Raw genomic sequence first — 19,296 nt, 5'->3', positions numbered from 1 at the left:
TTTCATTAAACTATTCTTAATGTTAGGAAGTTTGACCTTCTTCTGTGCACCATCCATCCCTTCGGGGACATGAGTGAAGGCCATCTTGGCCTTCACTCATTCCCTCCATCTCCCTTCTTAATACTTGGCTTCCAGACCTCAATCATTCTTGTGGCTGTTCCTGGGTAGGGAAAAAGTGGACGAGCTCACCTTTACATTGCCTTCTGCAGAACCTGTGCAGAAACATTCTTCTGAGGAGTCCAAGGCAAGGGCCTTGACGGTGGAATCATGTGCCTGAAATGTATGAAGGGCTTGCCTTTGTCGAATGTCAAAGATGGAGATGTGGCCTTTCCTGCCTCCGGAAATCAGCAGCTGATGTTTCGGTGCATACTGAAGCACTGTGGCGCCATGTTCATGACATGTGAAGGCTAAGAGAGAAGACAATCATCCAGATGGTTCTTAGAAATGGTTACTAGCCTCAACAGATGCCTCAACTGAGTAACGTAATAACAAGGGAAGTCAGCAAGTAAGTAGAACTACTGTATCTATACCAACTTTTCCCATCCTGGTGTCCTTCAGATGTGTTGGAAAAATACAACTAGACTTTCTTGTGTTTTGCTTGAAGATGTTTTGCTTCTTCAGGACTGAAGAAGCCTCTTGGATGAGAAGCGAAATGTCTTCAAGCAAAAACAAGAAAGTCCAGTTGCCTTTTGAAGAAGCACCTTTGGAACAACCATGACCTGGATGACTGAGAATCTCCACAGATGATCTGCAGAATTCCCTAACCAGCATCTTGGATCATATGGCCTGTGGACAATTGTCCTAACGTATCTGGAGAGCAGCATGTTGACAAAGTTGGATTGTGGGAATATAGATCTGAGCACTAAAAAGTGCTGAAATCTATATTCCCATTTTCCAAAAGACCTCTCCCAACAATCTATTTTTCTACAATCTACTTTGAAATGCAACTGGAGCGTACATCCGAGACAATATTCATAGGATATGACTTGTCTAACTATTATTTACTGATTAAACCATAGTAATCTGGGTTTAGACAATGTGCTGAACCACGATTTGCTAACTAGAGCTACAGGATTTACATGACATACCTACAAGCAAATCCAACATGCCTTAGGACAGGGATCTCCAAACTAGGCAACTTTAAGACTTGTGGACTTCAACTCCCAGAATTCTCTGACCAGCATGATTGGCTGAGGAATTTTTGGAGGTGAAACACAAGTCGTAAATTTGCCATGTTTGGAGATCTTGGATTAGAATGTCTTGTGAACCTGGTTACATTCAGAAAGCTAACCTATTTGCTAGCAGGTAGGAAAAAAAACAAATTGATGGCCCATATTTGGGGGCTGAGGAGAGCTTTCAAATGATTGACATTACACAATTATTTAATTGATTGTTGCCTTCTGATATTAGCTATGTCCAAATGTAAATTCCAGGCCAGTCAAAGAGCAAGAAAAATGGAACAATAACAAATAATGGATTGACACCACCTACCCCCACCCCAAGTGACTGCAGTGCTTAAAGGAATGCATTCTGACACTCTTATGCTTCTGTCTCAGGGTAAACCTGCAAATTCAGGATTTTTTCTTCTCTTTTTAAAAGAACAGTGATAATTGAAAACCTTGCTATCAATTCCTGGAGCCCGCTTTTCTGCTCCTTCTACCAAATTCCTCTGCGTTTTCAGGAGAAAATCCATCACCCATCTCTGTCAGGGACACCTGGTCGCTCTCCCAACTTTTAACGGTCTCTGGCCATGCACAGATTACGGTGCTAGAGACTACCTCCTCCTCCACATTTACGCACGTTTGGGCTCTTATCGTGCCGATTAGCTCATTGTTTTGTCTGCTTCAGAGACAGGCAAATTCTGCCCCTTTCGGAACAGAGACTGGGGGGGGGGTAAGCAGGAAGTAACAGCTTGCTCAAGGAGAGGATAGGAGAAGGGGCGGTGGTGCCAAGTTCATAATAGAAGTTTTAAAATTTATCCTGTTGATTTGGGAAGCTTTATAGGCAACCAAACGTCTGAAGAAAGATTGAGTAACACAGGATGGTTAAGCCAGCAGGCTAGAAAGTGGGAGACTGTGAGTTCTAGTCCTGCCTTAGCCATGACAGCCAGCTGGGTGACTTTGGGCCAATCACTAGGAGACTGTGAGTTCTACTTCAGCCATGACAGCCAGCTGAGTGACTTTGGGCTAATCACTAGGAGACTGTGAGTTCTAGTTCCGCCTTAGCCATGAAAGCCAACTGAGTGACTTTGGGCCAATTACTAGGAGACTGTGAGTTCTAGTTCTGCCTTAGCCATGACAGCCAGCTGGGTGACTTTAGGCCAGTCATTCTCTCTTCTCAGCCCAACCCACCTCACAGGGTTGTTGTTCTGGGGAAAATAGAGAAATGAGTATTATGCATGTTCCCCACTTAAGTTATTTATAAAAACAATAAAAGCTGGGATACAGATTAAATAAACAAAATGAAACTAAAATAAAGTAGGATTCACCTTGAATCAAGATATATGGCAAGAAACCTACCATGTATGAGGTTGTTAGATGATGACACCAAGGTGTCCCACAAGCACACATTTCTGTAAAAGAAAACACATCCATGAAAGATACTACTCAACAGTCACCAAACCCACGTTGGGTGACTGTCCAGACTTGATTTTTCTGAACACACCGGTTGTCATTAGACTGTCCAGATGTGGCCACCAGACTTGAAGAGGTAATGAAGGCAAAGTCACTTGTGGTTTTGCTGTGGCACTGCCAGCTCTGTAAAACAAAAGAAACACACAAGAACAACAGCGACAGACACAGTGTGTTCAGTGACAGGGTACAAACTGTAAATCCTAAATTCAGATTGTCCAGCCATCACGTCTTCTCAAGCCAAACAGCTGGAACGCCCAAGAGAGTTTAAAATTGCCAGTATATATTCTCAGCTGTAAAGCACAGGAAATGAAAAGGAGCTTAATTAACACTTTTCATTCATAATTATAATCTTTTCTTGCAATTGCTAAGAGGACAGCAATCTAATTAAAATATGACACTTGGAAAGGACGAAATGCTTTTCCTAAGCTTTGTGTGCCATCTAAATGGATTTCAAGGATTGGAAATCAAGGCACAATTAGCCATCTGGAAGTCTTGCAGCAGATAGGACCCATAAGTGGAGTTATGAAAGTTGAGAATGAATGAATGAGTAAATAAATAAATAAATAAATAAATAAATAAATAAATAAATAAATAGGCATGGAAAATAACTTTTTTCTGCCAATGTTGGGTGATTTGTTCCTTCCCTCCTTTGAACTGTTCCATGGTTTTGCTTCCCTAGATCTCCTCAGCCCTATCAACGAGCTTTAACTTAAAGGTATATACCGTCCCGTACATTTTTGAACCCTACTAGGCCAGGTATAGTTCCCAAAATTGTCTTCTGACCTGCAAAGTCCATCAAATGGACACTTTATCAGATGGGAAAGAATGGAATTACTTGACGTTCTCCCAAGAAGCCATCAGAGCAACGTTTCTCAACCTGCACAACTTTATGATGCACGGACTTCAACTCCCAGAATTCCTCAGCGAGCAAACCGGTTAAGGGAATTCTGGGAATTGAAGACCAACATCTTGAAGTTGCCAGCACCCCACCAGAGAGTGATTTAAAATACATATATAAATAAGCACTCATGTTTGACTTACTATTAGATTCTAACAGCTTAAAGAGCAGGTGGGGGGCTTTATATGGTTCTTAGAGAGGGTGGGGGGAGCTGGAAAATCAGGATAATTTAATACAAATTGCCCAGTAATCTTACTTTCCACATCCAGCTGATGTCCACCTCATCAGATGGGTTAGGAAAGTAAGATTACTGAGCAATTTGTATTAAATTAGCCTGATTTTACAGCCTCCTCCCTCTCCCAATTTTCTACTTGTCTCAATCGAAAGAGACAAGAAAATAATAATAATAATAATAATAATAATAATAATAATAATAATAATAATAATAATAATAATAATACATGCAGATTTCTCCTGATTACTTACCAGATAGGGTTTAGGATTGCTTGAAGTTTGATTTACTTGCCAAATACTTAAGAATCCTTCTCCGTCAGCCACCCCACACTGCAAGAGACAAATTTCACACATCAGTGGCTCTGTGAGCATGTTCCAAAGAGCCACGTGGTAAATGAAGGTTCATTTATCAAGAAGCAATTTTACTTAAAAAAAGAAAATCGACAGTAGGGCCTATTTCTACCTAGTAATCCTGCCCAACAAATACATTTAGGATCTCTTTCATTGAATATAGTGCTGAGTTCATCCACTACATCAGGGTATTTCAACCTTGTCGGCTTTAAGATATGTAGTGATGGGACAGCCACTGTGTGGTAGAATTGCCCCTTCAGGCGGAGAAACAGAGAAACTCAACTGCTGATCAGCACTGATGATGTTACCTAGTCAGGTAATTAAATGTCTACAAGCAAAGGGCCCAGCTCTGAGAGCACCAAGGACCCCATAGTGGTTTCACTCCTCCTCCTCCTCCTCCTCCTCCTCCTCCTCCTCCTCCTCCTCCTCCTCCTCCTCCTCCTCCTCCTCTCCAATCCACAAACTTCCCCCCCTCTCTTCTAGCATTGATGATGTTACCTAGATGGGTAATGAAATGTCTGTTTGCAGCATCCTGTAGTCACACAGTCAACATTTTATAATGCTTTTCCTGAAGACTAGGGTTATTTCTGGTTTTGGCTAAAACGGCGCCCTAGGGAGCAATGGTTCGCTTAACAACCGTGCTCTTTTAACGACCATGGCCTTTGTTCTATAACTTGTTCTGCAAGTGAAAGGCCTCACCTTATTGCCCTGAGGATTGAAATACATTCTAGTAACCCTGGCGTTGCCTGCTTGCCGGAAGCACACCAGCTGCTGAGGTCTGGTCCATTCAAACATTCGGACGCTGCCATCCTGGGCACCAGTAAGATCTGGGAAACCGTCCCAAGTGCCCAAACAAGAAAGTGTGATTAGCACATAATAACAGAACAGAGAAACTACAAGAGAATAACAGCGTTGGAAGGGGACTTAGAGGTCTTCTAGCCCAACCCTCTGCTCAAACAGGAAACCCTACAACATTTCAGACAAACGGCCGTCCGGTCTCTTTATAAAAGCCTTCGTAATCAGTGTAAGGGAAGGAGAAATGTGAACAGATCTCATTTCTAAGGCTCTTCTTTAGGTTGCTGTAAGTAATGGAACTGATACGCCACCTTTACTCAGATTTAAAGGGGGCCTTGCAAGGAATTTCCCCAGCTGGATCCCAAGAAGTAGAAAGAGTGAATTCTGTTAAAATGGGATCTCTCTGTCTTTAGGCTGGATACTTTCCTCACCCGCCCTACCTGATCTCTCCGTCATTCGAGCTGCCAGTCAGAAGAAGTACTTACAATATTGATGGATCGGGTGAGATGTCATTCTTTTGACATTGTTCAAATTCCGTTTGATGAGCTGCGGGCAAAAGGCAATTAAATTCACCCTTAGCTGGGTTGCCCCACAACTGACGGAATAGCTCGCATTCATAGCGAAAAAAGAAATAATGGATGTCCTTGCAATATTTAATACTGAATTCTCAGTGTATATTAAAGTAGATCTTGGGATCCTTTATTGCTAAGATATCCAAGAAAGGAACGTTAAGGATAAAATGGGGAGGGGGGGGGAATAAACCTGGTATTTACTGCCATCTAGCGGCTTAGTAAATGTACATCATGTGACAGCATTTTGCAGTCCTTCTCTAATCCTAACAAGTTTACAGGATTAATGCTCTGACTGACTGTCTGTCTGTTTAGTCCATCTGTCCATCCATGAATATACTTATCAGTCTGTCTGTCCATCCATACAGCGAACCACCCATCTGTCTGTCAGTTCATCAAAATACAGCATCCATCCATCCATCCATCTACTGTCTGTCTATCTATCCATCCATCCATCTATTCTCTCTCTCTCTCTCTACCTACCTACCTACCTACCTACCTACCTACCTACCGTCTGTCTGTCTGTCTGTCTGTCTGTCTATCTATCTATCTATCTATCTATCTATCTATCTATCTATCTATCTATCTATCTGCTGTCTATCCATCCATCATCTACTGTCTCTCTCTGTTCTACCTACCTACCTCTATCATCTCTGTTTCTCTCTCTCTCTCCATATCCGTATCCCACCTTTATTATTTAGTTAAGTCAATTAAGGCGGCAAATGTACACACAGAGAAAAATGCATGGGTCACCGGATGTAACATTGTGGACGGCAGACGAAGAGACAAAATATTTTATGGTATTCAAATGGAGGAGACTGTTCAAGGAGAAGTTACTTACTATGCCAGCTCCGGTACTCGTTTGCCCACTGCCCAGCCACGGCATTGAGGAAGTGGACAGATGTGAAACGTGCTGCATCTGAGCCACTGCAAAGGATGCAGCACTGGACTGTGTAAGCGTGGTGGTGGAGCCACGAAAATCAACATCATCTGAACTACAAAAACAAAAAGAAAAGAAAAAAAGGTGAAAATAGAATATTGGAATTTTATGTGGCTAAGATTGAAAGAGCAGCAAATTCGAGCATTCAGAAATTGGTGAGACTTCACTCATCTAAGCAATGCTTACTTGGCTTTTCTCAAAAATGGACAATTGAGGTAAACAGAGGGCTGATGTTTAATTTGGATCAAAATTAATGTTCTTTTTGGAGGGGGGGAAGAAAAGAGACACAGCAAAAGTAGGACAAAGTTGCAATTTCAGCATGACGATGAACAAAACAGAAATGATTGGAGAATCCTATTTTTTTTTGCACTGTAGGTTTTAGTTAGATTTCCCTAAATCTTGTAAGAATTAAGAAGTTGGACCACAAGTGAGTTAGGATCTTTGCTTGACCATGGTTAGGGAGATCTGGGTTAGGACCTTTGCTGGACCATGGGTTAGGGAGATCTGGGTTAGGATCTTTGCTTGACCATGGTTAGAGAGATCTGGATTAGGACCTTTGCTTGACCATGGTTAGGGAGATCTGGGTTAGGATCTTTGCTTGACCATGGTTAGAGAGATCTGGGTTAGGATTTTTGCTTGACCATGGTTAGAGAGATCTGGGTTAGGACCTTTGCTTGACCATGGTTAGGGAAATCTGGATTAGGACCTTTGCTTGACCGTGGTTAGGGAGATATGGGTTAGGATCTTTGCTTGACCATGGTTTGGGAGAATTGGATTAGAACCTTTGCTTGACCGTGGTTAGGGAGATCTGGGTTAGAATCTTTGCTGGACCGTGGTTAGGGAGATCTGGGTTAGGACCTTTGCTTGACCTTGGAACTGATGGGCTGACTAGTAGACCAAGCTGCCTTACAGAGTTGGCAGAAAGAGGGGAGGGCTTCCCTTGAGGTCCATGAAAAAAAAAAGAGAGATGGGTCCATACATGATAACATCAATAAAAACTGGTGAGACCATCCAACCTTTTTGACTCCCTGTCAAACTCCTCTCCGATCCATATGTAGGGCTGTGCGGCCAAGAGGGCGGACACGTCCAGCTCTTGCACGTCGTGGGTGGAAGCTAAAACGATCTCATTGATGTTTGCCTGCACAAGACCCCACCCCCCCAGGCCAAAGCTTAGGTGTTAGAGGCCTTGAGTTCAGCCAAAGGTTAATGCCACAAAGGTAGTCATGGCTTCAGAGGGCCTTACCTTATTCACCGCAAATGCGAGGATCATATCTGACTCCTTGTGTATAATTTTGGCCCTTCCTCCTGGGTAGCCAAGTTCCGCCTCCACCTGGAAAAGAGGAGAGCTCTCCTTCACAATAGGCTCATCGAAACCGGTCACAGAATGTGTGAACACCTGAGAGGGAAGACTTCAAGCGAAGCCCAGCAACCATGGCTCTTTTTTTTTTTAAGAGGAACATCTCTTTCCAAGAAATTTCCATATTCTCCAGCATGCAAGCTGGTAGCCAGAGATTGGACAACCTCTGTCTGGAACGGTGTAGGATCTTCTGCTTGAGCAAGGGGTTGGACTAGAAGACTTCCAAGGTCCCTTCCAACTCTTGTTATTCTGTTTAGGATTTGGTCCTTGGCTTTCACGTGGCTTCACTTGTATCGCCTCCAAAGGTTAGTAGAAAGAGTTAAAAGTCTGGGAGACAAGCTCGGTGCTCTTGTTAATGTTGCGTTAGGAAAAGGAAGGCAGGAATATGAGTTTCAGTGTAGGGTTGTTGTTGTTTTTTTTAAAAAAGAAAATTATAGTAGACATTTAGGGAGATGGAATAATACCTTGACTTTGCCAACTTCGGCTGGGCTGCTCTGTTTTATGACATGCTTCTCGCGGTCTTCTACAGACTACACAACATCACACAGTCACAGATGAACAACACGTGCACAAACACGCACATATATAAAAAGGAAAAAAAAAATGAAAAACCTTCCATGTCAGCAGTTAGGTGGACACCTTGTTCTTCATTTATTTATTAAGGTGTTTTTTTTTAATCCCGACTTTATTCCTTTATCCCTTGAGTTAGAGGTAACTCAAGGTGGCGAGCATATGTAATACTCCTTCCTTCCACAACAACAACCCTGTGAAGTGGGTTGGGCTGAGATGGAGAGAGAGGGACCGGCCCAAAGTCATCCAGCTGGTTTTCATGTCCAAGGTGGGACTAGAATTCACAGTCTCCTGGTTCCTAGGCTAGCACCTTAACCATTGCACCAAACTAAGCTTTCTGACTTGGTGCTGTGCTAAAGTTTGAATGTGGTTGACATGTTGTTCTGCATAAGGAATGTGCAGTTAAGGAATGCCGGCGGGTTATTCCTAGGGGAAGAGCGTTCTCTGTGGGCGCACCTGCCCTCTGGAATGATTTACCCGTGGAACTTAGGACCGCCCCCGATCTGCGTTCGTTTCGCCGGGACCTGAAAACCTGGTTTTTCGATCTATCAGGCCTGGACTGTTTTAATTGGGCTTAATTAATTTAATGTATTTTAATTCTATATTATTTTTATATTGTATTTTATGCTGCCCTGTATACTGCCCTGAGTCCTTCGGGAATAGGGCGGTATAGAAATTTAATTAAATAAAATTTAATTAAATAAATAATATGTGTTCTTGATGACCCTGCCTTTTTTCTTTTAGGAGAAGGGGTGAAAATGGAGTGATTCTAAAAGCACTGCCAGGTAGAAGAATGGTGGAGCAGTGGGCTAATGCCTCCTTAAGTAACACCAGCTGCCTGCAATTAGTGCAGGTTCGAGTCCCACCAGGCTCAAGGTTGACTCAGCCTTCCATCCTTCCGAGGTAGGTAAAATGAGGACACAGATTGTTGGGGGCAATAAGCTGACTTTGTAATAATGCTGCTGGGAGGCCCCCCCGAAAGCCCTAATAAGCAGGCATATACATAGAATGAAGGCTATTGCTAAGCACATTGATTTGTGCTTAGAGTGTAAGCCGCCCTGAGTCTTCGGAGAAGGGCAGGATATAAATGGGATTTTTTTAAAAAATTCATAGGATACAACAGGCAAAGGCAAGGAAAAGTGTGGGCAAGTTTCATTCTAGCTGGCTATTTCAATCTGCAGTCTTGCTGGGCCCAGTTTTCTTGTTTTGAGAATGGACTCCATGCAGGATGCAATACTGACCATCAAACCAATGCTCAGCAGCATGGAAGATCACTCATCTGGATGGGGAAAGATGGGTTTAAGGCTATCCAGATGTTGCTGAATAGCATCCCTCATTACTGGTCAGGGTGACTAGGAAAATTGTGAGTAATTCAGGACACTTGTCGTTTCCTAGACTTTGCCCAATATATTTGCTCAACATGTGGGTACATCATAACCATCTATCTTCTCCTTCCTTTTCAATACAGGAAAAAAAGAGGATAACATTGTTTAATCCACTATCTCCCCTGACCATGTTTTACTCACACTGTGGATTGCTAAGAAAGGAAGCTCCATCCTAAATAAACTTAAGATTAATACCTTAGTTATTTCTGAAACTAAAAGGGTGTTGAGTGTCCACCAAACTGAATAAGCCAAAAAAAGGGAACACAGCATGCTCCTGTCCATAAAGTTGGCCTACTCAGCTACTGTCATTGTAAGCATTTGTTATAATTTATTTTAAAGAAAGTGTTAGGAGATCCTGTATATTAGGAGTTTTGGTATGACTCTAACTCAGTGAATATTGCCAATATTTCTCCTCCTAACCATCTCGGCTCAGATACCTACCACCAATAAGTCTTACAAATGGGCTTTCTATTGTGACAGATCTTAATCAATGCTTACAATGACAATTCCCCCATTATCTTTAATCCAACATAGCCATTTAAACTCATCATTTGCAACAGGAGGAACAGAGCAAAACCAGGACAAAACTTTCTGAAGATTGCTGGAATCCTTTAAAAAAAATTATAGGATACCAGTGCCAATTGGAAATCCTCAGATATTGAAATCCAGGGAGAATAAATGTTTTTAATGGAAAATATGCCCATTTCCTCTTTTATAATCTAACAGGGAAGACCCAGGATGCGGCTGCATTATGTCCCAAAATATTTGGAGGGCAAAAGTGAAATGTATGGTTGAAACAAAATGTAAATGAATAGAAATTGATATAAATCAGAGTAACACAAAACGTTGCTGGGGAAAAAAAACAGAACTTAACACTTCGATTCCTTTCACTAACCTCACTTTGCTTTCTCTTCTTGGTGAATGTGTATCGAATGAAAATATCTTGCAATAATTCTTGTTTCACCAGAAAATTCCACAATCTCTTAGCTGGCAATGCTGAATAATCTTTTGACCTACGAGTCGGTGGAAAGAAGGGAAAGTATTTTATTTCTTTAATCAGGTCAAGAACAGATAGAATCAGAAAAAAAACCCCACTGTTAGTCACAAATTCTTAAAAGGGATTGTCTTGTATTTATTTTTTGCTGTAAAAAACACCATTTCCTCTTTGGAAATGTCTCTTCTAAGAAGCTGTCATCTGCTGCTAAGTGTGACATTAATTCCCTGGAAATAATTAGGCCTAAAACTCAGAATCCTGGCTGCACAAGATCAAGAAGAAGGCTGTTATTTTCAAAAATGATCTAAGCTGGCAAGTAAATTCTAAGCATTCCCAGAATAGAATTGGCTATTAGAGTTTCCAGGAACAAGTGACCTTAATGAGCTGGATTCATTAACTAATGTCTTTGCATCTGCTAGGGAAAGAATTAAGTTAGTGCAAGTTGAGTGTTAAAATGTTATGGACAACTGAGAGCAATGTTTCCCAGTCTGGCACCCTCCTTAATGAGGTCACCTGTGCTTCTCACAGAATGGTCAAAAGTCATGCTAACTGACCACAGTGATCTAAGGCTATGGCAATTGGAGTTCTAGAAGCTCACAAAGGTGATTTCCCAAAAGGCAACTGGACTTTCTTGGGTTTTTTTCCCTTGGAAAATGTTTTGCTTCTCATCCAAGAAGTTTCTTTAGTCCTCTGAAGAACTGAACTGAAGTGAAGCAATGGATGAGAAGCAAAACATTCTCAAAGGAAAGAAAACAAACAAACAAACAGTTGGAGAGTTCCAAGAAGGCTCCACTCCAGACCTAATTATTTCCAGTGAACAACCTGCCTCCAGAGGTGGTGAATGCTCCAACACTGGAGGTTTTTAAGAAGAGACTGGACAGCCATTTGCCTGAAATGGTATAGGGGGTTGGGGGTTGGACTAGATGACCTCCAAGGTCCCTTCCAACTTTATATTATTATTATTATTAATTAATGACCCTGACGACACAGATAAACCTCAACGACTCTCTGAAAGAGTACAAATGACCAGCGGTCTGCAAGGAGTATAAATCCTTCCATTCCCCACCATCCATCTAGAGCTGAAGAAGCTTCTTGGGTGTGAAGTGAAACATCTTCAGAGAAAAACAAGAAAGTCCAGTTGCCTCGTGAAAAACCACCTTTGGGATAACTATAATCTGGTGTGACTGAGAATCTCCGTAGAAGTTTAGTTGCCTTTTTGGAAAAGCACCTTTGGGACAACCATGACCCTAGATGATTAAGAATCTCCACAGACATTCCGGAAGTTCCAGATATTCTAATACATCTGGAGAAGAATGTTTGGAGGACATGGATTCCCATCAAAGCTTAGAACAGATTTCTCCCATAAGTCCCTTCCAGTTGTGCTGAGAAAATGGCCATAACCAGCTTGGTCAGGAAATCTGGAACTTGGTAGCCTTGCCACATCTGGAAGACCAACTTCAGATGTCCCCTCCTCCTTCGAAATAAAGCATTTCTTACTTAAATGGTGTGTTTTCAGGATCAACCATTGCTTTGATTCGGGCCGCAGCTGCTCCGGCTCCTACCCCCAGTTCGGGAAAACAAGTATTGATGTAATCTGGTGGGGGACCTTCAAAGCGGTCCATTCTTTCTTGCAGGATCTGTTCCCAGTTCTCCAGATTTTTAATCACAGCGGTACCCAGAGGTGATGTGACAGGAAGCTCTGAAACGTGAACACATTTGTGGTTCGTTTCTCCCAAATAAAACACAAGCCCATTTCTGGATACTTCATTTTAGAGGAAGTTTCAAATTCTGCAAACAACTCTGCCTCACTTTATTTTATTTAAGACATTTATACAGCCGCCCATCTTATAGTGAATGTCTTTTCTGTTATTTTGCATTTGTTCTACTTTGCAGTTTCATTTGGTCTTCAGAAGACCAAATGGGGAAGAATATGATTTGTGACGAGAAGAAGTAGACACATTCCATTGAATTCATTATTTTTAATTCGTCGGGTTGAAAAACATAGAGCAAGCGCTTCTGATCATCGAAAGCATAACGCAACTCACCAGATAGTTCTAAGCCGGTAATGGGGAAAAAGTTCTTAATATTGTTCAGAGCAAGTTTGATCATTGCCAAATGGATAAGAGCCCAGCTGCAAAAAAAAAAAAAAGAAATTTTAATTTTTTATGCAGTGAGGGAGAAGAAAAATTAAGATATATGCTGCATTCAACTTTTATCATCCAACCACATTTTAAAAGAAAAAAAATAAGAGGAAAGGAATATGTTGAATGTATTGAATATTAATGTTAGATTGTGGCTACTCAAAGGTTATGCCTTATTTTTGGATGTCCCATCTTTTACAAGCTAATTCAAGTCCTAACTCTACATACTAGGCTTTTCCAAAGTTGTACGATCTATGGACTTCAATTCTCAGAATTCTAGTGTGGCCATTGCTGAGAATTCTGGGAGTTAGTTCCTATCTTTGGTGGGTCCCCAGGACAGGGAACATTAGTGCACCTGTTATTTGGACAGGAGGTCCCACTTCATTTACTGCAATCCCTATTTAGCTGGTAGGCAGACTTTCTCCTAAGTGAATATACATTGAATTCACATATACAATATACAATTTGGTGCTTGTATATAATGCTAACTTTCATAGAAGGATCAAAAGGATATTCTCATTTCACTGTATCTTAACTGAAAATCTAGGTTGTTGTTTTTTTTTAAAAAAATCATTCTCCACAACTTTGAGGACTGATCATAAGTCTCCTTATTCAATGCTATTATAACTCTGAATGATAGTTGATAAGTAGTTGATAAGCAAGGACTACTTGTACTTGAGCTTTCCAGCCCCACCCACAAAACTTCAAACCAAATTGCTAGGTGATTCAACTTTGGGACATCTCTGACATTTCCCAGAAAGCCAGTGAAACTTGGGGTAGTTTGGCTTGGGAAATATTTATGTTTATTCCTTGGAATGAAGGATGGTCTTCAAGTGATATTCCTGTTGTCTATAGGTGTTGTGTTTCCAACTCCTATCACCAAGACAAGACAACACAACAGTGGGCTAGACCGACAAGGGTCAGGGCAACACAACAGTGGACTAGAAAGACAAGAGTCAAGGCAACACAACAGTGAGCTAGAATGACAAGGGTCAAGGCAACACAACAGTGGACTAGAAAAATAAAGGTCAAGGCAACACAACAGTGGACTAGAATGACAAAAGTCAAGGCAACACAACAGTGGACTAGAATGACAAAGGTCAAGGCAACACAACAGTGGGCTAGAACCACAAGTGCATGTATTGTTTATAGCAGGAGAAAAAGAGACGTCTTCGGGTGAGTTTCCTGAATGTTCCAGCTTGGTGGTTTGCTACCTGTATGAATTGGCATCCTTGTGCTCCTGAATCTGCATATCTGAGAGAAAAGCATCCTCATCGTCATCCTCACTATGGATGCTTTCATCAGAATCGTACATCACCCCACTGTCTGAAAAAGGAAGGAAGGGCTGTAAAGGAAGGACAAAGAGAGGCTTCAAAATTTGCTCTTCCAGATCTCATTCGCACAAATGAAGCTGCTTCATTTCAGAGACACAGGAGGACTTCAGTGGTCATGAAAAAAAATGCCCTAATGGGTAGAGCTACTCAACGCTGGAGGAGGTAACCTGGGGGGTCATGGGCCTGGATGACCATCAGGGATGGTGATCATCACAATTCCTATATAAAAAAGGGGTTCCTTCTAACTCTTTACCTTTTAGGATTCAATGAAAAGGATCGGAAGGGAAATGGATTGGTTTCCCTGATTCACAGAACTGAATCAGGTCTGCTTCTTAGAAAGAGTGCAGAGAAGAGCAACAAAGATGATCAGGGGACTGGAGGCTAAAACATATAAGGAACGGTTGCGGGAATTGGGTATGTCTAGTCTAATGAAGAGAAGGACCAGGGGTGACATGATAGCAGTCTTCCAAGATCTGAGGGGCAGCCCCAAAGAAGAGGGAGTCAAGCTCTTCTCCAAAGCGCCTGAAGGCAGGACAAGAAGCAACAGATGGAAACTAATCAAGGAGAGAAGCAACCTAGAACTAAGGAGAAATTTCTTGACTTAGAACAATTAATCAGTGGAACAACTTGCCTCCAGAAGTTGTAGGCGCCCCATTACTGGAGGTTTTACAGCCATTTGTCTGAAATGCCACAGGGTTTTTCTGCTTAAGCAGGGGGTTGGACTAGAAGACCTCCACGGTCCCTTCCAACTCTGTTACTCTGATGTTCATGGGAAGCTTACCTTAGCCACAAAATAGTCTAACATGCTGAGTTCCGGGGGGATAAATTTTTCTTTGTAAGAAGGCCTTTCCGCCGGGACTGGGGGAGGGACCACATTCTCCTTCACGGGTCTTCCAGGCACCAGCATTCTCATGTTGAACCTCCGGCGATGCTTATCTGTTTCTTCCGAAGGGACTGGAGGGGCTAAGCAGAGAAAGAGTTTAAAGAAATACATCGCCAAACGATGAGGAGAAATTGGCACGCTCATCATCGATTCCCTAGTGCCAATTTCAAGTTGTAGAACTGCAAATATAGGAAGATTGCATGGAAACTACGCTTAGAATTTTTAATAAACAAACAAACAAACAAACAGGTCCTGGTAATCTTCAGGAAGAGCCTGTGAAATGGAATGATGTCCACCAGATTTCTTGAAATTGTGGGCATTCTTGCAATATAATGGTTTGAGAAGAATCAATACTTGTTCACTGTCAACCACACGACGTGGCATCTTTTCAGAAGAATTCACTAGGCAGTGCTGAAGATTACTCTTATTTTACTGCAAACATGCTCAAATTTCAAAAACACAGCTCTATCTACATTGGATCTACCAATCTAATACAAAGTACCAGCAACGGTTGATAAATACGCTTCTCTGAGGTTGATCAAATGTTGTCAAATCTCAATCAGAACAGGCTTAAAAAGAGCCCGTTCAGCAAGAAAAGTTTTTTTAAAAAAAAAACAGCAGAAGGGGTTTCGTCTCAATTAACTCTAAGCGTAAAATATTCTTATTTGATTTTTTTCCCCCTCCTCCCTTTTTAAATAGAACTGTCGATAGGAGCAGGGCCGGTTGAAATACTGGTTAATCAAAATAAAGATTCAATAGGTTCTCTCCTAAGGGAATCTCTTGTAAAGCTCAGTGGTAAAAATAGTTTGAAATGTCAAGAGGAAAAACACTTGCATGATTTTAAAGGTCTGTCCTTAAATGTGATGAAGTGGGTGACTTAATGCCAAATTATCCTCATATGCATCGTAGAGTCTTATTTCTTGCAGAGATTGTATAGGCTTCTGGCCGCCTATAAGCCAAGAAATTTTGTATAAGATATTGGAGATGGAAACAGATCAACAGCCCAGTTTTATCCCCACCTTGTTCGTAAGACCGCTCTTTGCCGCGCATGGCATTTGACAACATTTGACTACGCTGCAAACTGACTAAAACCTGATTGAACAAGTTTTATTCCTCACAACAGGTTGGATCAGATTACACAGCAAAACCTGACAGACCTTCCGTCGTGTCCTGTGCATCACCAGAAACTGGACTGGCTACTGGGTTTAAAGAAATGTTAGAAGTGAAAAACAAAACAGAACAAACGTTGTGGGAATCAGAAGAAAAGGAAGCAGGGAAATTTAACTTAGAAACCAGTTTTTTTAAAACACTTTCAGAAAGATGGAACACCCATAAATATCCACTGTCATCAGAAAGCAAGCTCTAATCATAGGTCAGGATTTGCTATCCCATTCTAATCCTAACTCTAATCTCCATTTTAACTTTGGAGGAAAGAAAAAAATCCAGATGACATGACACCTCTATTGATTACAAGAGAAAGGATGGAAAAATAACACACAGTCCCTTAAAAAATAAATAAATCTCCAGTTACGAAAAAGAAGAGAGAACAAAAGATCAAGCAGAACAAGGCGACACATCTCAACAAAAAAAGGGAAAGATTAAAATCCATGCAACAGATCCAGGACTGGACCTATTTTTAGAAGAGTATAAACCACATGCCCACCAGCACACATATTCCTCACCATCCAGAGGGCAACTATCACAGCCAGCCGTGCTTTGGTTGATGCCCGATAGAGCAGTGTGATGGGGTAATTGTGAGTTGCCGAAGGATGTTATGGTTTCTGTGTTGGTGGATAAGTGTGGCGGTTTATCTGAATTGAACAGATTAGAAGTTGAGTGATTGTCACGGTCTGCGGACTGGAACCGTGTATGTTTGCATTGTGATAATGGGCAGAAAACAGGAGTGTTCGGTAAAAAAACCTTCAAGCTCTCTCTTCCTTCCGAATAAATAAACCACAAATTTTCTCTAAATGTGAGAAAAACCAATGTCTAAGTGCTGACTCTTTTGTCTTGCTTCTGTCACATGTTTGGAGAGATAATATTTCAGTTAAGCCCACCCTGTGGTTTGTCTAATGTGGTTTGTCTTGCTGTGGCTTGTTTATAACTCATATAAGGCAAAGAGGGCTTTAGAGCAGGAGGTCAACTGAAGGTCCACCCCATCTAAGAGCCTTGGTGGAGCAGTGGGCTAATGCCTCCTTAAGTAACACCAGCTGCCTGCAATTAGTGCAGGTTCGAGTCCCACCAGGCTCAAGGTTGACTCAGCCTTCCATCCTTCCGAGGTAGGTAAAATGAGGACCCAAATTGTTGGGGGCAATAAGCTGACTTTGTAATAATGCCGCTTGGGGTGTGTGTGAAAGCCCTAATAAGCAGGCATATACATAGAATGAAGGCTACTGCTAAGTTTGTAAGCCGCCCTGAGTCTTCGGAGAGGGGCGGGATATAAATGGAATTAAAAAATAAAAAAAAATAAATCTAACTTCCAACTCAACATTGTCTGAGGTTCTACCAGGTCTTGCTATGTTAACTGTAGCTCATTGACAGAAGAAAGACCCTAGAAATTTTCAAAAATGTTATACAAGTTCCATTCTTAGTTCTTCTGGCAGTACTTAAAAGCTCCCTTGAGCATGATCTGTTGACAGCACAATTATGTTCCCCCACCTTCAATTTTTTCCCCCATAGCAACAAGAATTGGAGGTGGATCAAAAGTTCCTGACTGAGCTTTCATGGCTAAGGTGGACATTAACCAGCTTAGGATCTCTGTTCTCCTAGCCTCACCCCTACACCAGTTCTCCATAGACCTTCAGTTCTTCAGTCCTCCATCACTTTCCCACTTCTTCCAGGACTGTTTTTTCCCCCCAACTCTAGGCCAGCTAATGGTCTTCCTGTTTGCTAGTGTCCTCTCATCCAAGTTTGAACAAAGTCTAACTCTGATTTATGCTGGGTCTTATAAAGGTGCACGTGCCAGATGTTTCCACCTGGTCTTCTCTCATTCCTCGCTGCTTCCTCATCCTGTATGCCAGGACATCGAGAGGAGACTAAGCTATGAGGAGGAGATAGCAGGAAATGAGAGTCATCCACCTCAAAAACAAACAAACAGACAAAAACACACCCGCATTAACGCAATATTTTCATTAGGCCTTTTGAAAAGCATCCCTTTAAATCTCGGCATAGGGGAGACGTAATTTAATCCTGGGGGAACAGCCTCGGGGAGGCAGAAAGCTCAACTGTGATTTCAGGACTAGGAAGGCATTCCTTCTGATTACAAGAACTTCTCCAAGGTTCACAATCCTTTGAAGAGTTACCTGGAAGATTTTCTGATTGCCGCCTGGGCTTAACCACAAGTTTCACGCCTCCTCCGAACACCGCTGCCCACATTCGGTTATTCAGAGGATGGGCTGCCAGCCGGAATAATTCATTGGAAGCATTTGTGGCAAGAGCATGGATCAGAAGGCTCAGATAGACAGCCACCACAGCTTCACAAAGCAAGACGTTTAACTTTGGCTGATCTTCATCTTGGGCTGAATTTAAGAGATTGAGTAGGGAGCTCACACCTGGGAAAAGAGAGAACAACGAACTGGTGATGGGCACCATTGAGACGGAAGGGGACAACTCACCCCACCCCATGGCTAGTCCCACCATGGGCCAACTCGCCACGGGACAATTTAACAATTCAATTTAATTATTTAAAATAATGTAATTTTTTTTTAATTTTTGTCATTCACATTTCATTTTGTCCTTCCTTTTGCATCCTTTCTTTAATGACTCTGTTCCACTGTTTCTTTGGCATTAGTGTAACTCAGGGGGTCTTCCAACGTGGCCCTTTTATGACTTGTGGACTTCAACTCCCAGAATGCCTGGCTGAGGAATTCTGGGAGTTGAAGTCCACAAGTCATAAAAGGGCCAAGTTGGAAGACCCCTGGTGTAACTTATGTCCCACAGCAAATTGTCCAGTGGCAAATTGGCTGAGGTGAGTTGGCCGTGACAAATTGTCAATGGTGGCTTCTTTTGCCTAGACGAGTCTGTAAGGTTACCCACAGGGCATCATTAAAGCATCGCTCAAAACCTCACCCTTTCCAAAGAAGGAACACATGCTGCTTCCCCTTACTCAAAAAAATAGGGGTGTAAATTTATGGAAGAAAGATTAATGATCCAGCTGTTTGAAAGTTTAGAGGAGGCTATTTAAACAATCAAGACGATAAGGATAAGGGCGGG

The 19,296-nt window shown here is 41.9% G+C and overlaps 1 protein-coding gene across 8 annotated transcripts in view; it reads right to left on the bottom strand.

The window, feature by feature from the left end:
* The window catches only part of DMXL2 (Dmx like 2), a 66,000-nt gene that overhangs the window by 2,643 nt on the left and 44,061 nt on the right, over positions 1–19,296 (bottom strand). For 3 of the 8 annotated variants that reach the window (XM_083371003.1, XM_083370999.1, XM_083371000.1), the window contains 16 exons: positions 18,387–18,635; positions 14,983–15,164; positions 14,082–14,212; positions 12,772–12,857; positions 12,224–12,425; positions 10,628–10,745; positions 8,242–8,307; positions 7,664–7,750; positions 7,437–7,558; positions 6,322–6,475; positions 5,397–5,457; positions 4,816–4,943; positions 4,018–4,095; positions 2,665–2,756; positions 2,520–2,572; positions 190–407 (listed from right to left, as the gene is read on the bottom strand). In XM_083371003.1, coding sequence (XP_083227129.1) covers positions 190–407; positions 2,520–2,572; positions 2,665–2,756; positions 4,018–4,095; positions 4,816–4,943; positions 5,397–5,457; positions 6,322–6,475; positions 7,437–7,558; positions 7,664–7,750; positions 8,242–8,307; positions 10,628–10,745; positions 12,224–12,425; positions 12,772–12,857; positions 14,082–14,212; positions 14,983–15,164; positions 18,387–18,635 — 2,027 coding nt within the window. Of the gene's footprint in view, positions 1–189; positions 408–2,519; positions 2,573–2,614; positions 2,924–4,017; positions 4,096–4,815; positions 4,944–5,396; positions 5,458–6,321; positions 6,476–7,436; positions 7,559–7,663; positions 7,751–8,241; positions 8,308–10,627; positions 10,746–12,223; positions 12,426–12,771; positions 12,858–14,081; positions 14,213–14,982; positions 15,165–18,386; positions 18,636–19,296 lie in introns of those variants that run through there. The other 5 variants (XM_083371004.1, XM_083371005.1, XM_083371002.1 and 2 more) reach the window with 4 other exon arrangements.

Source organism: Vipera ursinii (assembly GCF_947247035.1).
Source record: "Vipera ursinii genome assembly, chromosome: 11".
Lineage (NCBI taxonomy): Eukaryota > Metazoa > Chordata > Lepidosauria > Squamata > Viperidae > Vipera > Vipera ursinii.
The sequence above is the reverse complement of the archived record's forward strand: the minus strand, read 5'-3'. Positions and strand labels throughout refer to the sequence as shown.